Source organism: Chinchilla lanigera, unplaced genomic scaffold (genome assembly GCF_000276665.1).
Source record: "Chinchilla lanigera isolate Chin_1 unplaced genomic scaffold, ChiLan1.0 scaffold00043, whole genome shotgun sequence".
Taxonomy (NCBI): Eukaryota; Metazoa; Chordata; class Mammalia; order Rodentia; family Chinchillidae; genus Chinchilla; species Chinchilla lanigera.
Window position 1 is genome coordinate 11,178,801 of NW_004955444.1, and position 26,953 is coordinate 11,205,753.

Sequence of the window (26,953 nt, forward strand, 5' to 3'; positions counted from 1 at the left end):
CTCTCACACGCAACACAGATCAAATATTTGTACTTTTCCTTTAGGAAAATTTGAATGCCAATATAACCATAGCAGCAACCTAATAGCCAGTAATTGCTTGGGCTATTTTTCAGTATAATTTATGGAAGCAACCTCCAGATATCTCTTGATGCTTTCAACATTCCTAATTGTACGTGTCTGGGCAAACAGACTATACCTATGCAATCTCCCCATAAATGTACTGGGTTCCTATATTTTATAGTCGGAGAGCTGAAAGGCAAGGGGTTAATGGGTATTTGAAAAGAAAGCAAAGAGAAGACAGGCAGAGAAGAGCCTTGTGGAAAGAGCAGAACTGAATGCAGAAGGGATAGGTAACAGCTGGAGTGAGATTCTGGAGGCAGAAGCAGAGTTAAATTGAGTGCTCCATTCATTCCATCTATCTTAAGGCAAAAAAGCAATTGCGTTTAAGGGGCACATTTTCAGCACTGCACAGGGAATTAGCCATGAAATTCTCATTAAAGATAATGGGAATTTCTATTACAACTTTCAATACATTTTCTGAAAGTTCTTGGTGTATATCTTTAAACCGAGGCCTACTGAAAAGCAACTGCTGGGCAACAACACTGCATAACCCTCTCATCTTTCTGTGCAAGCATGGCAAGGTGTAATTTTCTTTGATCTCACTTCATTGTACAGGTGAGCAGACAGGTAATCACTAGCCTTTGGGGTTGGTAACTGAGCACAAGACACTCACACAGATATTTACTCTGCTGAGAATGTGCATGACCAAGAAACCACTCTGTGTAAGCTAAGAGTTTCAACTTCATAAGCCACCAGGTTTCAATCTGCTCCTTCAGATAGTTCAGCCCGGAATCTTTTATCAATCCACCTCCTTTCTATTTTGCTCTTTAGGATTTAACTGAGTAGGCTGGGGACAATCCAAGGTGGCTGAAATTCATAATACCACCTCTCTAGTCCTGTATCCTCCTACTTGCCACTGGACTTCTGTCCTTACTCCTCACAGGTTCTCTGATGACACTGACACTTAAGGAGGTCTCTCATATGTAGTTTTCATCTGTCACTCCAGTTCTTTGGCACTGCACCATAACTGTTTTCTCTCTGTGCTGTGTATCCAAGATATTAAATAAACTTTGTCTCCATACATGTCTATTTGATCCTTTTGTTTTATTTTGAGGCACTTGCTCTCCAGGTTACACAGTGGATAGGGAGGTAGAGAACTAGGAAATATTAAATATTATATGTACTGCTGGTGATTTGTCTCTTTTCTCAACTTCTACAGTTGGCAGCTGTGTGCATCAGCTTCCCGTTACTGTGACAAAATACCTGGGAATAGTAACTTCAAGGAGAAAAGGTTTGTCTGGGCTTATGGCTTCAGACCATGGTCAGCTGCCTCTATTGCTTTTAGGCCTGTGGCCAGGCAGGAAGTCATGGTGGAAGTCATGGCAGAGGAAAGCTGCTCCCTTCATGGTAGCCAATATAACGGAAGGGAAGTGGAAAGAGGGAGAGAGGAAGAGGGAAAGAAAAGGAGAGGGCCAAGGGATGTAATATATCCTTCAAAGTCATGCTGCTATGAGCCACATCTTCCAACTAGGCCCCAATCATAATACTCTGATCTGATGCTATCGAACACCATCAGTACCTAATGCTACCAGAATCATCATGATCCAGTTACTTTCTCAAAGCCCCACCTAGGTATACTGCTGCGTTAGGCATCAAGCCTTTAATGGATGAACCTTTGGCTGTTGTATCAGACCCAAGACATAAAATCAGCTGATTATTCTTTCCTCTGCATTCCTTCTCTTAGAATATTTCCCAATCCTAATATCCAAAGTATATTCCCCCAAAATTCTTAGCAATGTTTTAAACCCAGATCCACTATAACTCTGGAAAACCTTCTCTGGCAGAGTGCCCTCTATTCACTAGGCATCCCCATGTCTGATTTGCCACAGCCCCTTGACTTGATATTTATATATGTAATAGATTTAGTCTTTGCTGACTGTGAATCCATCTAAAGACAGTGAAAATCCAACATGTAATAGTGTAACAGAAGTCACTTGCAAATGTGCATGATTTTAGGATAAAGAACTTCTATAAAAGGTAACAGACAAGAACAATGAAACTGCTATCATACTTAAAATATTTGATTCCTCCCTATTAACATAACACAAATTCTGCATTTTGTGTCTGGTTGTCTAAATTAGCATCAATTTTAGTGTTCACATGCCTATTTTATGATTATGTATGGAGTAATTACATTTCCATTTATGGAGAAGATAGTGCCAGCAATCTACCATGCGTAGGACATACCTTTCCTTTCAGAGACCCCTTATTTCAGCATTTTGTATTTCCTCTCTTAGGGACTGCAGCACAACCTTACAACTACTTCTTACTCGAAATGTACAGCACTCTTGAATCATGACCTGCCAAAAGCATCTCTTTGGTTCCTTTTGCCATCTTTCTCGTGATTTAGAGTGCAAGTGTCTCTCTAATCTCGTTACTGAATCTTTTAAAAAACTTTTCTGTACAAAAATAAATGGATACGTTTGAAATTTTCATTTATTTATGGAAGTAATTTATTCCTTTCTGTCTCATACATAAATCTAACTCACAGAGGGATCCCCAGAGTAAACCAACTCCTGTTAATACATATATATCTTCACACAATAGAAAAGATTCAGCTCTATTATTTGCCCTAGTGGGACTCTGATTACCTAAGTCACACTGCCCTGAATGTTCTCCTTTTACAAGAGTCTCCATTACCTAATCTGGGCCTATTTGTCAATTTGTCCTTTGATGTCATGGCAATGACAGAATAAAATATGAAGAAACAGTCTTCTAAAAATTCAAAGTGGTTTTTCAATTTGTTAATTGATATAGACTGAGCAAAAGTTTTATAATTCCCTAAACAAACCAAGAGTTACTATATTGTTTATCTGCATTTGAAATGAAAACTATGCTATGAGCCATACTGGTAGTACAAATTTCTTCCTAGTTGAATTTGTACATTAACTTCTTAATTTTATTTCCTTAAGAAATGTTTAGTATTATACCATGGTTATGTGACAAGTTCTACAAGCATTTCCTGGAGGGAAGAGGGCAGGGAGGAAGGTCCTGGAAATTCATCCACCACTGATAACATTGTTACATGTGAGAATGTATCTTAATTTCCAAGTAATGTACTAATAGCACATTTTGGAAAGAGATCAGTTTTAATTTTGTTCCTAAAACTTTTTGTTTGTTGAAGCTAATTTCTACAACCTATTAAATGCAGCCCCACACTGGATCAGGCAGACAATAGCTAGCCGCACATCATCACTGTTATTTATCAGACATGGCAGATGGAACTCACAGACAGTTTCCTTTTCATGGCCTTGTGGGGCTCTATGTTATGATGCCAGGGAGCTAGGTGCCGTGTGAAGATGCAGTGAGGTGTCCCAGTGATGCCACTAATAACCTCTCGATGATGGAATGTGAGGTATGTTAGTTAAAAATGCAGGGCCTTGCTTTATGGAAGAGACTCAACCTCACAAGAAATCATGAAAACAAAAAGTAATTCACATGTACAAATCTGTAATGGTTGATACAACGTCTCAATTTGAGAAGTTTAGAAGCTTAAGTAACTCAGCAATTCTACATCTAGGGTGTAGAGGACATGGCCTAGGGAGGCTTTTTTTAATCCAGGATGCTTTAACAGATGATTCATTGTGTCAACTTGAGACCTTTATAAGTTTAAGTGACTGAGCAGGGAGCCAGGGTCCTCACTTCATAAACATCCTGAGCTTGGGCAAGAAGAAGGCACAGAGATAGTATGAGTGCTGCACCTGCCCTAGGGTGGGTAGCCTGCACACAATAAAAGGGACACAAGGAAGGACTGATGCTGGTTCTTCAGAGGAGCTCCAGTCTTCACCTTCAGCTTGGATGTCATCTCCTTGATTCTAGCACAGACTGGCTTCTGCCTGGGACTCTTCAGGCTTCTGTTGTAGACTCATGGGCCTCCTGATACAGACTTGTGCAGAACACCACAGTGAGCTCCACACCTTGCACTGAAGCCTTCAGCCTTCAGTGTGCAGACACCCTCTACACTCCTCCTCATCCAACTCTGTGGGTGACCACCAAAAGCCAATCTTGTAATTTCTTATGCATTTATATATCTTCTGTTGTATCTGTTTCTCTAGTAAATCCCAGCTCCACTGTTTGGGTTCAAAGATGTCACAGGCCAGGCTGCATCTTAAGACCAAGATGCACTCAAGTCAGCCACCTACCCACGCGGCCATACCAAGGCCCCAACACCACTGGTAATTCATTACCAAAAAAAAAAAAAAAAATACAGAGTAAAAAAATGTATGAGGACAAAACTGTTTGGAACAAGTCCTTAGAAAGAAAAGCACTTTGATCCTGGATTCCTTGCCCTTTCTAATAATTTCTTTGGTATATCCTTTACCCTTGCAGGTAGCCCTATAAATTTCTACTCACTTGTTTCCATTGGTTAAGGAAACAGAAAGCAATACAGTGGATGAAAAATGGTATCTTTGTTTTTGGACTCAGTAAAATGCACGCTTGTGGTTTTATAACATATGCAGTACCTAGATCTATATTGGTTAAGATAAAAGAGACTGACTATTAAGTAGGGGTGGGACTAAAGAACCAAAACAAGACACTGCCCTAAATGGAAAGATGCTGCAGGAAGAAAGGGAAATTTAGAAATCTCTGGAGCAAGCTTTTTGATTGTCTGCAGCAAATAACTGGCATGGGTACAAAAGAGAACTTGAAAAACGACAGTGCTGACTCAATGCTTTAAAAAGATTCAGTTTGGCAAAAAATGGCTATCAATAAAGCAGGCTTCTACACAATGTAAGTCTTTGCAGGAAAAGACATAAAATGCTTTCATTTGTTAATAAAGAAGTATAAATTGAGGCAATGTGATAATATAATTGTATATCTAGTAAAGAAACAATATACAAATGGATTCTTATATCCTGTGCAGACAAGGTAAGGGTACAAGTGCTACCTACACAGCTACCCACCTTCCTGGTTATACTGAACAGAAGGGCAAGACTTCTGGGAGCCTGAAGAACACGTTAGCCAAAGCTCTAAATTCTGTGATGCAGTAGTTCTAATTGGAAAATGTTTGTTTTAGCCTAAGAAAATAAAAGTGGTGTTTAAATAGGAACATACAGAAGGATCCCCTCTGCCAGCATTATGTACAACAGAGAAGGAAATCATGTAACTTTAGTAAATTATGATGCACACAAAAGTTGGCACATTAGGTAGCAAATAAGCTACACAGGTAAAGAAAAAGTCTGTGTTAGACCCCATGGTCCTGCTGAGAATACCTGAGACTGGGTAATTTATAGATGAGGCTGAGGCATTAAGGTTGAGAGTCCTGCACCGGGGGCAGGCCTCCTTGTTGCCTTATCCCAGCATGAAACAGAGATGGGCAGGACGGCATGAGTCAGCAGGAAGCAAGAGCAGATCGGGTTCCTATTTAACAACTCATTCTTGTGGTAAGTAGCTCACTCCTGTGATGATGACATTCATTCACTCTGTTTTCGCGACCTAATCACCTCTTAACTAAGTTCTGCTTCCCAATACTATTGCTTTGGGGGTTAAGTTTTCAACGTGAACTTTTGGGGCCACTTTCAAAGTCTACATGTACATTTTGAAAATATGTACACAATTGCTCTAGTACAAAACATTACTAACTGCACACTCTGTTCTTCATATGTCCTCCAAAACTCACATGCTGAAGTTTTACCAAATCAATGGGGTAATACAAGAGGTGAAAATTTTAGGAGGTGAATAAACCATGAGGTTAGAGCTCTTGGGAATGGATTAGCACCCTTATAAAAAAGGTACAAGGGAGCCACCTCCCTTCTTTTTGCCCTCTGCCTGTTCTGCTATGTGAGGACGTATTCTTCAGGGTGCCATTTGGGAAACAGAGACAGGGTCGCTGAGTCTGCCAGTGCCTTGACTCCACAGGCCTAACCTCTCAAACTGTGAGGAAGTAGACTTCTGTTCTTTTTAAATTACCTGTTTTGTTATAGCAGCACAAGCAGTCTAGTACAGCATATACACTAATTAAACAATGTTTCAAATGTATATTATTTGATAGAAGTTGTGAGAGGATACAAAAGGAAAAGGATATGTCTAAAGAGAAAGTTTTGAAAATCTTTCCTTTTATTAAATCACCTTTCAATTGTGTTTATATTGCTTAGAAAACAAATATGTGATTTTAAGAAGAGACTATCCCATTCTTCTAATATTCAATAGCAGGACCAGGGATATAGCTCAGAGACACAAGCACCTGCCTGGCAAGTGCAAGGTCATGAGTTCAATTCCCGGTACCAGAAAAAAACAAAAAGCAAACAAACAAAAAAATTCAATAGCAATAGAGACTTTAAACAAAAGTGAATAGCTGAAGGGAGTGCTACCTAGACAGTTCATCAGCTGCCTTGTAATGCATGCAAAGGATTACCTAGGAGAGAGAATTTAGTAAAAACAAAGCCAGGCTAAGTGCTACAAAATTTTAATAATTTATTCAGAATTCTCTTCCCACTAATGCTATGTTCACTATTGTATGCAGCTCTGGTATTGGATTCCGAATGGCATTAAACCAACTAGACATTAATGCTAATTAAGTGTGCCTTTTCGTTCCAAAATCCACATTCTTTGCTTTAGTAGCAAACATACAAATATAATTCAATACTTTAAAAACATTTTAGAACACCTTTTGGCTCAATAAAATCAGAAAAGGCAGGAAATAGATTAATGTGGATACCATATGTTATGGTTTGTGTTTAGAAGCACCCCCAAAAGCCTCATGCAGTCATAGGTGGGCTTTTACAGAGGTTCCTGAATCTAGAGTGTGTATGTGACTCATGGTACAATGCTAGGATTATGGGTGCTAGGACAAAGGGTGGGTGATTAGTAAACCAGTACACTGATTGGTTTGGTACCACCCTAATCCTGGTAGCCTGGACACAATTTAAGTGACAGATAAAGGCTTGTCTTGTCTCTTGCTTGCTTGCTTCTTCTGTCTTCTGCTTGCCATGAACTGGTTCTACTTTGAGATGGCCCTCTACCATGCCACCCTACCTTGCAGCCAGCCTATTATGGACTGAAACCTCTACAAACTGTGAGCTAAATAAACCTTTCCACCTTCAACTTTGGGTGCTGGGTATTTTATCTCAGCAATGAAAGAAAAATAATTAAGATACCACATTGTTGACTATTTCTTGTCTTGACTTAAAAAGTAAATGATAAAAGTAACTTGTGTAATATTTATTCCAATTAACACTGATTTCTCCCTTCTGTTGGAGGAGGATGGTAAACCTTCCTGATTAATATTTCAGGCAGGTGTGGATCAGCTTGGGTTCTTTTCTTGCTGTCTGAATTAGAATTATTGAAGGATTATTTTAGGAACAGCCTTCTGTGAGATTTTGATTTCCAAAATACATTAGCACACCTTTTACCTTCATAAAATAATCTAAGCAAAGACTTTACTGAAAAATTAAGATTATGTTACATTTCCCATTTCGTTCTGCAAAATGGAAAAATGAAAATGTGTGATTTTCAAATAAAGTTTAAATTTAGCACCTAATGTGGATGTATTAGTGCCAACATCTTAATCAATGTCTCCTGAAATTAACTAAAGCTCTATTTATTTTGAATTAGAAATAGTCAATCCATTTTAAAGTTTCAGTGTTTCTTATGATTCTACACACCCATAAATGAAAGCAGTACTTGTAACACAGTTATGTAACATCAACCTGTTTCTCTTATACAACATCTGTCAAATTCTAAGACTGCTCACAGATCGTCTGTGAGAGTAATCTGGACAGCTTGGTCAAGGGCTTTAGTGCTAAATGGCAGATTTCACTGCATTAATCTTCAGTAAATTAATGTAAAGGCGGAAGTACATGTTTGCAAATTGGATTGTAAGGGTCTCCTTAGGTGTCCTAGTATATCTAGTCCTCTCGTAACTACGATCTCAGAATATGGCAAGGTAGAACACAAATAAGGCAAAGATATTCACTATTCATCAGTGTGGGATTTTTACCTTATGTTGTTTCATTACTGTTGTTGTTAGGTTTTTGTTTGTTTGCTTTCCACGCTTTATGTCTTCACTACCAATGACCATGAGTTCTGATGAAGCAGAACATGATTTGCAGCACCAACTGCAATCCTTTGCTTGATTAAAGAACCATGCAAATTTGAATAAATAAGGAAATAAATAAATAAATACCATCTTTGAAATCTAGCTGTCCTGGAACCAAGAAGAGCTATGTCTCTGATAGAAGGCTGTTTCCCTACTCAGAGTAAAATGATGATTTAAAGCTAAGTGTGGCTGTACCCATCTTTAGTCCTAGCACTCTGGGAGGCTGAGGCAGGAAGACTGCAAGTTCGAGCCTCACTGGGGCAACTCAGTGACTTAGCAAGACTCTGTTTTAAAATAACAGAGGGAAAAAAGAGCAAGGGATGTATGCGAAGTGTGAAGGCCCTGGGTTCAGTTCCCAATACTGAAAGTAAATAAGTAAATAAATAAATAAGGACTAAACATCTGTCCTGTTATTTCCATCCACAAGGTTCTGCTTCCACATGAACATGAGAGATGGTGGAACAGCCACGGGAATGAGGAGGGATTTGACTTGGGGATGCTCCCTTTCATCTGCATTCTGAGTCTGCTGGAGCCATATGAACTTGTAAGCCTGTGAGTGTGATGGTTGACTTTGTCAACTTGCGTAAGCAAAGTTTAACTGAATCGGTTCAGCAATTCCACACCCTCGGGTGCAGAAGACCTGCCCTAGGGTGTGAGTGTGATGGTTGACTGTGTCAGCTTGTGTAAGTGAAGCTGAACTAAATCGGCTCAGCAATTCCAGACCCTCGGGTGCAGAAGACCTGCCCTAGGGTGGCTTGTTGCCTGGACGGTATAAAGAGGAAATGAAGAAGGAGGGATATGCTTCTGATTCTTTGGAGGAGCTCCAGTCTGTGCCTTCACCTTGGACGTCGTCTCCTGGCTTCCAGCACAGGCTCTTCTGCTTCCGGCACACATCCTTCAGTCTTCTGACACAGACTCTTCAGCCTTCCATGGAAGACCCAGCAGCCTCCTGATATGGACTTGCATGGGACACTGCAGTGAGTATCACACCTTCGACTGAATCCTTTGGTCTCCAGTGTGCAGACAGACCCTCTGTACGCTCCCTCATCCAACTCCGTGGGTGGCCATTGTAAGCCAGTGTTGTTAATTCTTATGTATTTGTGTATCTTGTGTAGTGTCTGTTTCTCTAGTATACACTGACTAATACAATGAGCTGTATGAACTTTGCTGCCTCAGATAGAATACAGTTGCCTAGGACACATGCCTGAATAGGGCCTGGCAGATTTTTCCTTGAGTTCTCCAGAAGAACACATTAAGCGACCTCTTGGGCCATCACTGATTTTGATGTAGGGAGGCAGCACCAAACCCAGAACATCTAACCCATAGCACTTGGGTTATAGGGATGTGAGCCACTGAACGTCTCTGAGAAAAGTTTTACTAAGCTAGTTAGGTTCAGCTCCTACCTAGAAAATTCCTAGAGCAGGTACAATAAATGCAAAAGGGATAAGATTCTGGGTCACCACGACATAAATGTAGGCATATATTCACTTGTATGACTAAAGAGTTACTAAAAATATGAGAACTAAAACCAGAAAACGTTCCAAATCTTATTCCAGATGCATCTGAGTGCTTTGAATGTTTCCAGGTTTAATTTCATTTTGCCAAAATGCAGACAAGGACCACTGCACAGAAAGTGAACTAACAGAGATGCCAAAGGCGGGGAGCTCACGTACCGGTGCACGCCGTTGCTGCACATGATGAGGTGGCAGGCGCCCAGCCTGTCGCACAGCTCGGAGGAAACCGACAGCAGGCCAACCCCGGAGGCGCTGCAAGCTGTGTTTGCGCAGGCGGCTGTGCGTTTGGATCTGATGAATGAGGCTACCAGGCGATAAAGTTCATCCAAAGCATTCAGAGGCCTCATTAGCTGCAGAAAGAAGTGATGAACAGAAAGTTCAACGTGTTTAGCTGGAATCCTTTTAGCTGGGATGCACCACAGTTGTGGTAGCTTTTAATGAACAGTTTTATCATGTTGTAATGGGAGTGACAGGATTGAAGACTAATTATAATTACACATTGCTCAAGAAGGACAGCAGAAAACTAAGGGAGGTTTGTGAATAACAAAAAGTATCAGTAAGTGTAATCATCTCTTTTTACCTTATCTACATAGGCAGCTTTGGATGTGGAGCTTGGTGGGGAATTTGATTTGTCCAGGTAGAATGCCCTGTAGGAATACAAAGAAAAAACTGTTTATTGGCAGACAATTTAAAATGAGTAATAAACACATTCAACTTTCATTAACTTTCTTTCACAGAAGTGAATAAAGCTCTAAACACCAATCAGTGGGTTGCACAAAAGTCAGCAGGTCCTCATTCAAACAAACAAACAAAACCCCCCCTCCAAAACAGAAGCAATGAAAGCTACCACTACAATTACACAACTGTCTTTGTTCAGTTTTGTCATCTGAAATTTGAGAGCAGCATCAACTTCTACTTCAGATGATTGCTAAGAAGAATCGAAGATTCAATTCAGAAGAAAATGCTTATAACATGGCACAGCATGTAAGAAGTGTTTTTTAATAATTGTGATAAAGCATGAAAGTTGAAGAAACATAATATGACTATTGGAAAATATTACCCAATTTTCATTTATTGTGAGAATGCAAGATTATAAAACTATTACAAAAAACCTTCTAATTTTAGAAGGTCATTAAGCTGACCTTTCCATCAGAAAGCTACGTGCACACAGAACACCAGACTTCATGGATGCCTGGGCTCTTTTTTCACCAGGATGCAACATGTAATGACTATGAAGTTGAATTCTAATGGCTTGCAATAATCTGAAGGACTACTGCCTTACTTGCTTGGCTTTTGACTGAATATTAAACAAAATTTAGAGAGTGATTGTTATGGTTTGTGTCTGGATGTCCCCCCAAAACCTCATGCAGTCATGGGGCGGGCTTCTAGAGTTTATGATTGGTTCATGGGTGTGAGTGCTATACCTGCCCTGGGGTGGGTAGTTTGCCTACAATGTAAGGGAGGGAAAGAGGCTGCTTGCCACTGCTCTTCCCTTTTGCTCTTGTCTTTTGCTGTTTTCCTGCCATGAACAGTTGCCCTCTGCCATGTGCCACTCTGCCTTGGAGCCAGCTGAGTATGGACTAAAACCTCCACAAACTGTGAGCTAAATAAACCTTTCCTTCCTTAATTTTGGGTGTCAGGTATTTTGTCTCAGCATTCAGAGAAAAGTAACCAAGACAGTGATTCTTGAAGACAGGATACATTTAAGTTTTTCACCAAGTATCTATTTTTCAAAATTGTGTTAAAATGCATATAACATAAAATGTATCATTTTAAACATTCTTAAGTATATATTTCAATGGCATTAAATACATTCATATTAGTCATCTACTTATTTATTTTTGTGGAAGTGAAATTATTTCCAAGATATGAACATTTATTGTCAATATAATAAAATAAGTCCTATTATATTAGGTGAATTGTCTTTTAAATAAAAATTGACTAGATTGATGTTTAAGAGCACCTTTTTTTTTTGTTTTTTTTGTTTTTTTGTTTGTTTTGTTTTGTTTTTTTTGTTTTTCTCCGGTACTGGGAACCGAACTCACGACCTTGCGCTTGCCAGGCAGGCGCTTTGCTGCTGAGTTAAATCCCCAGCCCCAAGAGCACCTTTTGAGAATTCAAAATATGCTGGGTGTGGTGGTGCATGCCTGTAATTCCAGCACTGGGGAAGTTGAGGTAGAAGGATTGCCCTATGAGTTCAAAGCCAGCCTACACTACCAAGGGAGACTCTGGCACAAACAAACAAACAACAACAACAAAAACAAAAACAATTCAAAATATTGGCCAATTATTGAAAATTATTTTTTTCTTCTTTAAAATACAGATTACACACATTTTTCAAAATAATTGCAAAAAAATCTTGGCATCCAAAGTTGGGTATTATTCATTAGAATTCACTCTGGATCCTAAGAGCTTTGTCTCCAAGTACCATCTGTTGTTTTCAGCCTGAATCCATAGCTCTCACTGCCTCAGGGTATGTGCCCTGCCAGAAGCATGGGGACTCCAGTAACCACAGGCTGCACCCAGCTCACAATGACTGGGTTACAGTGACATGAATCAGGAGTCCCACGAAGTTCCAACAAAAGACAGATCCTTTCAGCTAGGTGAGTCAGCATTCACTATAATAATGAGGTCAAGAGAAAACTCAAAGGAGTTTGGGGCATCCATCAGCATCAGCATCAGCATCAGCATCAGCATCAGCATCATCATCATCATCATCATTTTATGGTACTGGGGATTGAATCCAGAGCCTTTGCATGGAGCTACATCTCAGCCTTTATAAAATTTTTATGTAGAGATAGAGTCTCGTGGATTCATAAGTTGCCTGGGCTGGGCTTAAACTCGTGATCCTAAAATATTTTTAGCTAAGTGTGCTGGTATGCAACTGTACTCTTAGCTACTCAGAAGGCTGAAGCAGGAGAGTTACAAGTTTGAGGCCAGTCTAGACAACCTAGTGAGACTGTCTCAGACAAACAAAAAAATAAAAAATATAAAGGGTTGAAGACATAATTCAGTGGTTGCATCCCTGGCTTCCATCTTTTGCACTGCAAAATGACAACAAACATCAAAACTCACCAAACCTAGACTTTCCTCAGTGTCAGAAAATGATAGCAGCAACCCACGAAAAATACTATCGTCCAAAAAAGGGAAGGGAAGCATAGATCATATGAGGAACAAAACTTGCAATGGGGCTGAGCAAGGTAGTGAACAAGCAACCTTAAGAGTCAGGCAGGGGAAAATAGTGTAGAGGTTTGAGAACCCTGAGAAGGAGTTTGGGTTTTATTCTGAGGGAGTTTGGGGCCCAATGAAGGGAAATGACCATGGAACTTGCCTCATGGCCAAAAAATTTGCTAACTTTTAAACTTTATTGGTAGAACAAATTGATGTTCTTCTGAAAGTTCTCTAGGTCTTTTCATCTAAAATATACAGACATACTTAAGACAGTACAATAAAACCCCATGTGTACGCCACCATACTTTTAAAAACTCCTAGCAATTTACCTTTTGCAAATTTTTCCCTCCTCGGTACTGAGGAAAGGGCTCCACTACTGAGCTAGTTACACACCCAGTTACAGATAGAGTTAACCCCCGTCCCGGTGTTGCTTACTCTTCCCCTCCCACTCTTGCTCAGGGTGGTCACTTTCTCCCTCTCAGAAAGGTCACCTGGAGATTGATGTTTCTCACTTTGAGACTGTGCAACGTCACCCACACCGTGCACACCGGAGGCAAGAAAGAGCAGGTGTGGTCATCCTTCTGCATCTTTGCCTTGATGCCCTTGGATTTTCAACTTTGGTCTTTTTACCTTCGATTTGTGTATTATTTGCTGGCCAACTTTCCTTCCTTTTCTTTCATTTGCTTGTTCATATTTCTTACCTTTTCTTTTTACACAAAAATTAGTTATGACTTTTGACAGCAAGAGTTAAATTTAATGACTTTTAAAAGATTCTGCTGCCCCTTTTTCCTGTTTTGTTTTTAAATGCCACATCTTCCTTTTAGGCTGACTTCCTCAAGAATATTCCTTTTTTAAAAAAAGTGAATTATTCAATTCACATTTTTGGTTAGTGTCTGTAAGTGGTATACTAGGGAGCGCATGAAATTCTAAAACTTAGACTAAGTATATTTTCTCCCCCTCAATATTGCCCTTGAAATCTGGTTTCAATCTAATGATATCTAAAGTTAGTCTGTATTATTTTCTCTGACAGTGTTTTTAAAAAATTTTTTGTCATAACGTTTAACCACAAAGTGTTTTTATTTATCCAGATAGGTTCTCAGATTGTACATTAAACAAAGAAGCTTGTCTAATCAACTCCAAAATAATCTCAGCTATTACTTCTCCCAGTTTTATCCTTGCAATATCATTTCTACTTTTTTCCTTCTGGAACATCCATTACACATAAGCTCACGTCTTCATGTGTTTCTCTCCCTCCCTCTCTCTCTCTCTCTCTCTCTCTCTCTCTGCCTCTTTTCATTATGCCAGTCCCCTCCTTAAATGTCTTGTTTTACCATTACTACCTTTTAGGTAATCTCCTCACTAACATCTTCCAAATGAGTGACTCTTGTCTCCATGTCAAGGGTAAAATTTATCCTTTCTATCAGGAAGTTTATTCTAATGAGCATTGTTTTTATTTCCAATGTTTCTACTTGTTATTTTATTTATGCCATTGAAAGATAAATGTCCCACTAGAATATTAACCCTCTCTAAATGTAGATTGTAGTCATTTTTGATCATTGCTGTATTAGTCACTTTCCCATAGCTGAGACAAAAACCTGACACCCACAGTTTAAAGAAAGGGAGGCTTGCTGGCCTCACACTTTCAGTCAGTTTAATCCATAGTCAGCTCCAAAGCAGAAACAGCATGGTGGAAGAGCATGGAAGAAAACAGCATGGCAGCCAGGAAGCAGAGAGAGAGAAAGGAGGAACCAGGGACAAACATGCACCCTTCCGGGTCACATCCCCTCGGATCTGCCCCAGTGACTAGGCCTCACCTTCAAACAACAGACTTTGGACTAGGCCTCACCTTCAACAAGAGACTTTGGGGGACCTTTTAGATCTAAACCATAACAACTTCTATATCCTCAGCACCTGTAATGTTGTGCAGAGCATACCATGGTCTCAAGAAATATTTGTAAACAAATAAATAAATGAGGAATTGACTTATTTTGGTGTGGGGGGGAATTCCTGCCTTTCTTTACAGATGGAATTTCTTCACTTACCTTTTAGGCTTTTAATATATACTTTACCAGTCTCTATCAATATATCAAATTCTCCTGGCACACACTTATTTTTCATGACCCCTTTTTCCTCAGTCTTTTTCTGTGGTAGATTTTCTCTTTGGAATTACATTTTCTAAAGTTTATTTGAACTGAGAAATTTATTTAGTTTTTATTTAATTTTTTTAGAGTTTCATAATTACCTCTATTACCATCCTTCTCTTCAAAATGTTGTTTGCCCATTTTATGCCTGCCATCAGAGAGCTGTAACTTGTTTTCCACTAGTGATTTGTATACTACACTGTAGTTTCATCCAGGTTATTAAGTCATATCAGTAATTCAGTGATGATTTGCTTGAGTTAATAGTTCAGGGGCTGGGTTGGCAGCCCCATCATCGTAAACCCAGAATGTCACAAAGCTCCAGTCTGAGTCACTGGTCGGCAGCAGAGTTTTCATCCTTCACTCAGAAGTGGACAAGTTCTCCCCTGCTCTGGTTGCAAACAGTGATGCAGGCTCTGATTTTCCACTTACAACAGGCTCACATGGATTGTCCATTATTCTGCAGAAGCTGCCCTGGTCCTCTGTGCCCACCTCCGGAGCCTAGCAGGCCAGTGGGCTTGGCACAGCCTACAACTCATCACTTGCATTTGATTCCATTCATAGGCCACAGAGAGGATAAATTATTATGTGAGCTCAGCTGTAATTTTTGTATCTGCCTTCATATTGTACATAGGAAGAGGCAGTGCTATAATGTCAGACTCCTCAGAGATACCCTGAGCAGACATGCTTGTCCTCAAGTGTAGTTGGTAGAGAAGGCAAGATGCTGAAAAAGAGTACAGAAGTCTGCAACGAATTACTTAGTCTCTCAGCACCTAAGTTTCTGCATTTAAAAATGTTCATTGGAATTGTCTAGTATACATACACCATAATGGGGAAGATTAAGTTAATGAATATGAAGTGCTGTGTCCCGTGATAAGTAAGGAAGACTCATCCAACAAGCAATAATAGCTATTATTCAACGTGTTTCTTCAAGGAAACACATCTTGAGTAATTTTAGCCACTTAAATAATAAAGCCAAAAAGTTCCTGCTTTTCCTTGAGGTTGCTTACAGTATTTTGCAGCAGATGTTAAAAAATGAAAATTAAGTTAAATTTTTAGTCTCTAGATAATTCCTCAATTAAGGTATAAGTAGAGATTTAAGTCTAGACAGACTAGCACCATTTTTAGGTTAAAGAAAAAAAGACTGTCATTTAAATAGCTTAGTCAGATGTGTTGACGGTAGAAACTATAGCTCTTATAAACTTTGAATCATCTGGGGAGAAAAATGTTCTGTAAAAGCAGCCCAGGGGTCATTAGTACAACCTAAAGAAAGCATCACTGCAGATACCTGTCACCACCACTGTCGTACGCTTTCTTCTTTCAGAAAGACAAGTTACTTTTAAAAAGTCACTGATTCAGCTAGTTAAGAGCAGTTTAGATCATGTTGATCTGATTCTGCTATATTCATTTACCACTGACTTGACAAAAATCTTCAAAGAGTCAATTGGGCAAAATCGTTCAAGATGCAGAAACAGAGTTGATGAAAAGAAAATAAATTAGAAAAAAAAACCCGTCATAGGTTGAAAATGTAGTCTACATCAAGGAAAACTTTATTTAGAAAGAATCTTCCTTTAACCATTATACAGCTAAACTAAAATAGAAAAATAGCTAATGAAATAATTTAAGCATTCAAGAATACACTTAGAAGAGACAGGCTTACTACCAATTCAGAGTGAAATATGTTAATCCATCCAGATTTGTGCTAGTAGTTACTATTTGTTAATCCAAGAGAATGGAAAGAAGATTAAGAAATATTAACAAAATATTGTAAGACATACCCATGAACTGATGAATCTGAGAAAAAATACCCAGGAATTCTAGCAACTTCAACTCTGTGACAGCCAACACGTTTTTAAATTCAATTACTTGATAAAATAAGAATTTGGTCTTGAGGCTGAAACTAATTTTAGTTAAAACAAAGGTTTACTGACTACAGGGTTTACAGGTATTCACAGTCCAGGATCACTCATAATACGACAAACTGTGGATAAGAAATAAATTCCTAATGCACTACCTTTAATTACAAAAATCTTTCAATGCCCCTTAATCAAATTTTATGGGAAAAGTTAATGGCAAAATTGGATTAATGCCCTAACTGACGATAGTACATTATGCTGCTGAGAGTAGTACAAATGACGTCATGGTTCTTCGTCTGAAGACGGAAAATCTTATTAAGACCATTTTGAAAGTCCTGTTGCTATTGTAGAAGGGCAGGACAGTGAGTTCCTTTTCATGCCGTTGCATATTAGGCTCTCTTGTGACACTCTGTAAATTAATTCTGCCATGTAAAATGAATATATTATGACACTTTTTTCATTCAAACCCTGAAGAATAAAACACCAATGAAGAAGTTCTTATATCATAAATTTCCATAAGTAGTGGTATAAATGTATCCAAGGCAAACAGTTACGATGAAGCTAATCTTGGCATGTTCTGCTTACCATGTAATAGTGAGGACGAGCACACAGGTATTTGTAATGCAAGGCAGAGAGCAATAGGTAAGTTGAAAGGTGTTAACAGTTCCTAGGTATACAGGACGGTCACACAAGAGGATGGTGTTGGAGTTGGACTTTGATGGATAGTTAGGAGTCTGACAGGTCAACAAGGAAAAGCTACAGTGTAAATGGTGATGATGTCATGAACTCAGCAGGCATAGGACATACAGAGCCCAAAGGACTGAAGAGTGGGTTCACGTGAGGTAGAGAGAAAGACTGTTGGACAAGGTCACTTTAGTTTAAATACTTAGCTGAAAAATTATGATTATTTTGTTAAGAGGGGAAAGGGGCAGCAAAACACATGCTTAGATACTGTCTGTAATAATGTGCAGAAATATATGATTCATATAAAATTTTTGACATTTCGAGCTCCAAGAAATGTTAGAGACGGAAAGAATCATTTTTCACCCATAACAAAAGCATGGTATTTGCCACGAGAGAAAGCAAATAGGTTTGGAGCACACTGAGATCATATACAGAGTTATGCAAGTCAAGGTAGTAATTTAAGAAATAGGACAATGCTTTCTTGAATGGGGAAACGTAATTCTATCTCAACAAGGTTGGGCCGGAGCTCCAGGGATGATCAGTTTTCAAAACAGCCTTATTTAAAATACTGAAACTAATTAATTTTGACATGGGAAATATACAGAGGTTAAATCATTGATAGAAGTAACATTCTTCCCTCTGGCAAATGTCCTCCCCATTTTCTGTATATATGTCTTCCTAATACAGCATTATATCCCATCCCAAAATATTCTAAACTGTATCAGGTTGCTTTGGTGTGTTTTACAAGTATATTAGATTCTAGCAGCTATTTTTCATTTCAGGAAGAATTACAATACCATATGGTGAGTCGTGGCTATCGATCAGAGACACAATTATGACCCAGCTATTTCAACGGAACTGCAGATGACTACAAGTGCACCTGCGTGATGTGACTATTGTGGTTAAACTGCATTTAACTACCATAACACTTAAATTAGGGAAACAATTCAAACGTATTACCAAAAGGCACCAGTGTCTTGTATAAACAAAAATCACCAGAGAGGTTTAACCTGTGGTCACACCTGGCTAAAGAATATACTCTGAGTGGGAAAGCAAGAGATCTTTATTTTTCACCTTCACTCTGCCCATCTTCCATGCCCATAAGCATTAGTCTTGACTTCTCTGAAATGCATTTTGGCTAACATTACATAAAGAGAAATTTTAAATAGGAGACCATCTTGGTTTCCCTGCGTATCTTTCTGCCCGCCATGAATGAAGCCCCCAGAGTTATCACTGTCAGAGAATGGCCCACGCCCAGTTTTCAGCTTCATTTCTACTTGGCTGTTGCAAAAACAAGCGCAAGAAAGTTAACAAGACAAATCATACATGATACCACAGCGAGAAAACTTTCAGATACACAGGTACAGTTTCTATGTCTTCTTTTGTGTCCTAAAAATACACAGATGTGTGAGAGGAAACAGACGTACTTCACCAGTCCCCACTGCCGCTGTAACCTCAATTCACTCCTGACCATTTCACTCCTGACCAACCTGACCGTAACAAAATGCCATTCTCTGTGTTTAAACTTTTTTTTTCTTTTTGTTTTTTAATTTGACTTTTGCTCTTCCGTTTGTAAGCCAACTAGGGTAACAGTCCTTTGCCCACATGTGTAACATGTGCAAAGCACCTCAGAAGTCATCTGCTGTTGAAGTACTCGTAACTACTTATTTTACAATGGCAAAACACGCCCTCCCTAGAGCACACTTTGTGGAAATGGAAAGAAAAAAGAGGTAAAGCCTTTGAAATAGGATCACCTTTCCAAATAACTACATCGCATAAAAGCACCTCATCATAACCTGGAAAACAAAGAGGTCAAATGGTATTTCTTTTTTTTCGTTTGTTTGTTTTTGTGCTTTTTTCCGGTACCGGGAATCAAACTCATGACCTCGCGCTTGCCAGGCAGGCGCTGTGCCACTGAGCTAAATCACCAGCCCCTCAAGTGGTATTTCTATTATTAAAGTGATTCTACTTAATATAAAAGTTATATTGTCATGGCTTGTGTCTAGAGGTCTCCCCAAAGCCTCATGAGGTCATAAGTACGGCTTTTCGGAGGTACCGGGATCTGGAGTTTGTGAGGCTAGAATCAAGCTGTGTGATTACTAAATTAATCCACTGATTAGTTTGGTGTAGTTCTGGGTAAAATGAAGGGTCCCCTACCCTGGGTGTGAGTGTTAACTCACCTCAAGGGTGGGTAGGCTGGATAAGATAAAAGGGACAGAAGAGGGTTGCTGGTGGTCCCTTCTCGCTTGCTGCTTGCTGCTTCACTGCTGGCTACTTTCTGCCCACCCTGGTTTGTCACGGACTGCTCCTCCTCGGTGATGCCCCTCTGCCGTGCCAACCTACCTTGGAGATAACTGACTATGGACTGAAACCTCTCACACCGTGAGCGAAATAAACCTTTCCTCCTTAACTTTGGGTGTCAGGTATTTTGTCTCAGCAACAAGAAAAGTACCTAAGACATAAGCTTTAGAGAATCTGGCATTTTCACACCAAAGAATAACTTTTTGTGTTTAAAATTATAAAAATCATATAAAGACATTCTCAGTAGTCAGTTGAAGGGTCTCCTTTGCAAAATGTCTTTCTCTGTAGAAACTATTTAATTCCAGACTGTCTTCAGGATTACCTATGGAAAGCATGAATATTATCATTTTATTATCTTAATTTTAAAATTGGTTAAATTGCTTCAGTACCCAAAGTGTGAAGGGAAACCACACATTGGGAGTTTCCCTCATCTCTGACCAACAAGCCTTGCCATCCTGTCTCTCAGCACTGTGCCCCAGTATGCCATCCATAAAGAAGCCTCTCCTTCTTCCTGCATTCTAGCCTCTCTTGCCTGGAATTGTCTCTCACCTCCTTCTGCTTGAAAAAATTCTACCAATCCTACAAAACCCAGCTCAAATATGACATCTTGAGAACATTTCCACTGAAACAAATTTATCTCAGTCTACTACACTGAGTTGCACTCATTCTGTTGCTTGTGCTAAATTACACACTCTTGGTAGGCAGAAATCTTTTTTTAAAATTTGAAATCACATTATTTAAGGAAGTGCCTGACACGTACTGCATATTTAATATTTGATGTATGATTTAACGGAATTGAGCATTATTCATGAGAGTTAAAAGTAAAGAATTGGGTTACCATACTATGAAGAAACTAAATATATATGTGGCCTAGTAGAAGAAAAGAAATAGATTAAAGATTTCAGTTTGAAAGATAATTAAAATGATCACTATGCATATTTTAAAAAGAGTCCTTTGTAAAGAATGTTAGGAATATTAACACTGAAACATAATTCTTAAAGCAAAGCATTTTATAATCATCAGGACTTAAAATTAGAGAGGAAGGATGTTTGACAATCCTTTCTTCACTGACTGATAACTGTCATCAAGAGAAAGACATTTTCGGTGTTCCTTGCAACCTACAGTAGTACTGCTTCACCTCTGAATTACTCTAGCAAGAAATGCTACAGCAAAATTCTCGTGCAGTTCTAAATAAGACAAACATGGTTATGTATCATTACACTGAGATTTTCATGTTTAACTCTTAGCTTGTGTGCTTCTGCAGTAGAACCTATAAAAAGCAGAGCTTTCAAGTATTTGGAAAATTTCAAGGTCTTTAAATATAGTGCCTAGTACAATACTAGTCGTTATCATTATTCAGCCTTCTAGGCTCATCTTCAGTACCGCCTCCTGCCTTCAATTGTCACAGTATTCTTAGCAGCTCTCCTCTATGCCCTGCTCATCTCTGAACTTCAGTATGTACTGTTTTGTTTCTTAGGAACTAGTTCACATGTTTTTGTCCTCATTAAACTACCACTACTTTGTTACCACATCACCTTACACAGTGCTAGGCACACAGGGAGTGCTCCACATATTTTATCAGAATAAGTAAATTAATAATTAATTTCCAAAATGTAGTGATAAATGACGCTCCTAAATTGTCTCCAAGGAGAATGTGTCTCCTTCCAAATTAAGTTCTGTATCAAAAAGCATTCAGAACTGTCTATTATAAATGGGAATTGTGGGCCAAGAAAAAAACTACAAAGTATAATAATTTTCTTCATCACAAAATATCCATAAATGTTCACTATTTCTCTTGGGGACTGTACTTATAACAGGAAAAAGATAAGTGACTGAAGAAGACAATGCAGGTCTCTGCCCTACCTTAAACTTCCAAAGAGCTTAATGAAAATCAGCTGAAGCAGCATGGAACTGTCACCAACTTCTAAGACATTAAAGCTGACAACAATCAGGAATGGGTCTCATCTTGTAAATAACTGTGGACATCTGCTTCCAAGGGAAGGACAGGGAAAATGTAATAAGGCTAGAATTATACATGCGCAGACTGGAGAAACATGTCATCGGGAGAACGGAAAGACAGAGTGGGTAAGGCAAGGGAAGACTATTAAGGAATTTGAACTCCCTCAAGACGCCTTTGGGGTAACATCACTTTCCAGATAAGCGGACTAAGTCTTAAAGACGTATTTGGAATTGAACATAATCTGCACAAAGGCAGGAACTTTGCTTAATTCAGTGTGTCCAACACTTGGAAAGCTGCCCAACAAACAGTAGCTACTCAGTAAATAATTACTAAATGAATCCAGAGTTAATAATTTAAGGACAAAACATAAATCATTAATGATTAACAAGGGAACATCTCATGCAATACTGAGTCCTTCCTGCAAAAATCTGCAAGTTTGACCAAGTTCATTCTGTGAAAAATAAATAAATCTTCACTAACTCCATACCTCTCCTAGTTATGTCTAACAACTTCTAATCAGAAGTTCTTCCAAGGAAGCCAAACCAGTAATTCCACCTCCAGCACATTCTCCTACCAACTTCTAGAACCGTCTCTGATGATGCCCAGGAACTTGCATTAGCCCAAAGTGATGGACACTCAGACGTTAGGTTCCGAAGTTCTTATATATGGCAGCCAGTCATCTTCCAATGTTCTGCTTCCTTAGGCTTTCGATATTTAGCCTTGTGCGCTTTCCTTTATTTACCTGTTTTGTCTCCTCTCTGGTATCCTCTCCATTGTCTACCTCTTCCACATCTGGTTTCTGAGCCACTGCCTTGCCTCACCATTCTCATTCTCAACAGTCTCTGAGGTCATCTTTTTTTCTTTCACGGGACCCAAATGTCTCTAAACTCCAGATGTGTGTATTTAGTTATTTACTCTATATACAAACAGTTTATAAGTCAGGCACAGTGCTAGGTATTATGAAAATAAAATAATTTTTACCTGCAGAAAATTAACGGCATAATTGGGAAAAGAGGCAAACAGATGATTACAATCCAGTGGGATGAATGATCCATAAAGGTTAATCAGAGTGCTAGAAAAGCACATTAGTAAACACATTGGGACAAGAAGGTGTTAGTGGGCAAAGGAAAGCTCTCTGAGGCATAAGCATATTTAGGAGTAGCCCACTTAGATTATGTAATTTCAGTCTATGTACAGCTATTCAATGCCCTGGAAAGAGGGGGAGGTATGGAAAGCAGCAGTTGAGGAGATAACTTAGTAGGTACAATGAGAGAGAAACAGTGGGTAAAGTAAGAAAATGGAAAAGGAGTGGTGCCCGTCTGTAACCCCGGCACTCTGAGAGAGTGAGGTAGGAGGGTCGTAAGTTTGAGTCCAGCCTGGGCAACTGGACACTGTCTCAAAATAAAGAATAAAAAGGACTGTGGAGTGGTTAGGTGTAAGGTCCTTTTGTTCAATTACAATACAAAGACAAAGGTAAGAAAGGAAAGGAGGAAGGGAGGGGTTGGGGGAGGGAGAAAGTGGAGAAGGAAGAAAGAAAAGAAAAAAGAGAAGAAAAGAAAAAGAAAATGGTGAGAGGAGAAAGGGAGAGACAAAGAGATTGAAAAGAAATCCCTTATGTATCATAGATTCTGCTTATGTCCTAATAGAAGTGAAAAGATGAGTTATGTATAATTTAAATGATTTTCTCTTTGTCCTTAGAGTTGACACACTACTGCAGAATTTGTCTAACTCTCCTGAAATCCTTGTGGTATTCAACAACATAAAGCTGAAAGTAAAATAATATATTAATGCCACAACCATGATTTCTGTGCATAAGGACATGTTCTTCATCTGTTCACTGAATTACTTCAGTAAGTACTTTGTGAGCATCAATTTAGGTGCAAAGTAACACTCTACAAGTAGAATACAGCAGTGAACAGGTGCAAAAGGTCCTCCTTGGGGAACCTGCATTCTGAGGCATGTGAGGCTGGGTACGCTCCTCCCTCCCTGGCCAGAGTCAGAAGAACTGGACTCCTGCAGCCCTTCCTTTCCCGGGAAACTGCAGCTCCTAACGGTGGCTCTTCCTTTACCTACTTTTCTGCTGTCATGCTCTCCCCAGTCATCGTCAGTGACAGCTCTTCACTGGGGCAAGCTAGTTCTTCCTCCCCTAGAATCTGCTCCCAGTTCACACTCCAAGTTCTTCCTCGTTTCGAGAACACACACAAGTATACAAAAGGCCAGAGCCATGTCCCTCAGCGGCAACTGTTGATTGCTTTCTTGAAAATTTTAGCTTATGCCCTCTAGCTCAGTGCCACTCAAAATGTGGCTTGCAGACTTAAGAACCTGTGAGGGAGACTGTGAAGTGGAATAATAATTTACACTGCTCTGAAATGCAGGTTTTCAAAAGCACTTGTCTTACCGAACAAGATAGAGACCAGTGCAGCAAGTTAGGGGTGGTGTGAGCTGCATAATAATCGTGTGCAGTGGGACCACATCACAGTAACTGATGCTCCAAAGTGAATTTCTCAACTACAAACCAAAACATGCATAAAAACTGAACGTAAGTAGAAGCCTTTATTGTAAACTTGTCACCTGTGTAATTATTTCAGTGTTTTATTATATTTTATTAGTGCACATTACTACTACATGATGGCAGAGTTTGCTTTTGGAAATAGGTATATGCATTTAATATACCTTAATCAATTTCAGTCCTATTAATCCCCTTTTCTCTACTTGTCTCCTTCTGAGTCTCCAGAGGTCTATATTCTGCCCTCCTATCACCTCTCCATATGTATGTATGTATGTACTTGAATATATTTTTTATTTTAAAGAGAAAAGAAAACAAAACAACAACAAAGGTAAAAACAAAACAATAAAAACGATACAGAGTTTCAAACAAGATGATAGGAAGTTAACAATGGTTGTTATATTACCTATTGCTACCTTCAATGAAGTTACTCAGATTACCAGAGTTCTGAGTTCCTCATATAGGAGAAGATGCGTTAATTAACTTTCTAAGTCTGATTAACCTGACTTAACATAATGGTTACTCATCCCAGCAAATGACATGACTTTACTCTTTATAGCTTAGTAATATTCCACTGTGCATATATTTTACATTTCCTTTATACTACATTTCCTATTCTCCTGTTGACAGGCATCTAGGCTGTTTCCACACTTTGCTATTATAAACTGCGTTGGTATAAACCTGGATATACATATATCATTGCACTACACCATCCTCAGCTCTTTCAGAAATATGCCCAAGTGCAGGGCAGCTAGGTCACATGATATTTCTGTGTTTAGTCTTCTGAAGAAGCTCCACTCGGACAGCCGTAGTGGTTGTACTAGTCTGCATTCCCACCTATCGTGTGGGACAGAGCCTCTGCCTCCCATCTGCATAAGCATTCATCATCTTCTGTGCTCTTGTTCTTATCTTCCAGTTGTTCCAATGTTTCTGTATTTTGCTGTGATTTTAGTACAGGGTGATATGTAGGGACATTGTTTCAATTTCCTGCATGCAGATATCCAATTTTCCCAGCATCATTCTATAAAGAGAGACTGTCTTTTCTCCAGCATATGCTTTTGGCCCCGTTGTCAAAGAGCAGATGGCTAGAGATGCCTGAGCTTGTTTCTGTATCTTCTATTCTATTCTATTTGTTTATATTTCTGTTTCTATGTCACAAATATGTTTTTGTTATTAAGGCTTCATAGTATAGCTTCAAGTCCAGTCCAGGGAGACCATTAGCATTTCTCTTTTATTTTAAAGAGTAAAAATAATAAAAAACAACAAAGACAAAAGTAAAACAATACAACAACAATAAAAATACAGGATTTCAAAACAAGATGATAGGAATTAACAGTGGTTGTTATAGTACATATTGTTATCTTCTTTTTTCAGTGTATGTGCTGCCAAAGCAAGCACCATATTGTTATCTTTAATGAAGTCGTCCAGGTTACCAGATGTAAGAATGCAAGACTGATCAAACCATTAAAGAGAATAAAAAGTAATAAAAAACATTAGAAACAATACAGAGCTTCACTGAGGAAGAAGGTATTAGCTCCCTAGTGTAAGAACCTGAAAGAGTAAATAAAACCCAAAGGTACAATAGATATTGTGAAAGGGTGAGTTGTTCCTTCCTGCAAGGGGAAGGAACAAGTAGAGTGAGGGAAAGGAGAAAAGAAAGAAAGAAGGGAAAATATATATGTATGTACAAGGACAGCTGGGATAACTGTACTGCTGATGTCTATTGGTTTATGGAAAGGAACAATTAATACTTAATTTTTTTCTTGACCGCTTTTGGATGCTTATATCTGGTAATCTGAACAACTAATTTGAAGATAATATGCAATATAACACCCATTGTTGAATTCCTACCATCTTATTTAGTGAAGTATTTCTCTCTTTTTTTTTTTCTGATTGACTGATTTTGCCTACAACCTAGACTTTCAATTATTTCACTTACTGCAGTTTCAATTCCAGGATTTCTGGTTGGTTCTTTTTCGGAAATTCTGTCTCTTTATAAAAGTCTTACATATCCTACATTGTTTTCCTTAATTCAGTCTTCTGGTTATTTGTATCTTCTTTGAGCTCATTTATCATTTTAACTGTCAGTTTTAAAAATTCTTTGGAATTTCATCCACTTCAGTATCTGCTAGATGAGCTTTGGAGGAGTTATGTATTTTTGGAAACATCTCGTCGGCTTGTTTTCTTGTGTTAGTTAGGTTTCCGTGCTGAGGTTTACAGAACAGCTGAGTTAAATGCGTCTACTACTCTCCAGTGAGGACCGCTCTCTTTCTGGATGGTGCTGGGTTACAGGTACATCTCCGTGTGAGAGTTTTCACTCAGTCTGTTCTGGATTCTGGATGCTAGTTCAGACACTAGTATTGCTTTAAGAGGAGAGAGCAACTACCAGTGACATCAACATTTAAGAAGCTAACCTTGGATTACCTCATGTTCTTATGAACCTAATGAAAAGGGTCTCTACCATTTCACAAACCCAGGAGAGACAGAGAAATGTGGTATATAGTAGGCTAGAAAACAAATTAAGCATTAATGTTAGTCAAAGTATTTAAAACAGTATACAGATAGAATAAGACGAAGAGATAGAAGGAAGAAAAGATAGAAAAAAAAGGAAAACAGAGGGCAAAACAGAGACAGAAGCAGGTATGTGGAGGGAAGCAAAGACAGT

General features: G+C 38.9%; 1 protein-coding gene across 1 annotated transcript in view; it reads right to left on the reverse strand.

The window, feature by feature from the left end:
* Prex2 (phosphatidylinositol-3,4,5-trisphosphate-dependent Rac exchange factor 2) overlaps positions 1 to 26,953 on the reverse strand; it is a gene marked incomplete in the record, with an annotated part of 260,363 nt that overhangs the window by 24,483 nt on the left and 208,927 nt on the right. Inside the window, 2 exon segments of the mRNA XM_005392120.2 lie at positions 9,832 to 10,022; positions 10,253 to 10,319. Coding sequence (XP_005392177.1) covers positions 9,832 to 10,022; positions 10,253 to 10,319 — 258 coding nt within the window.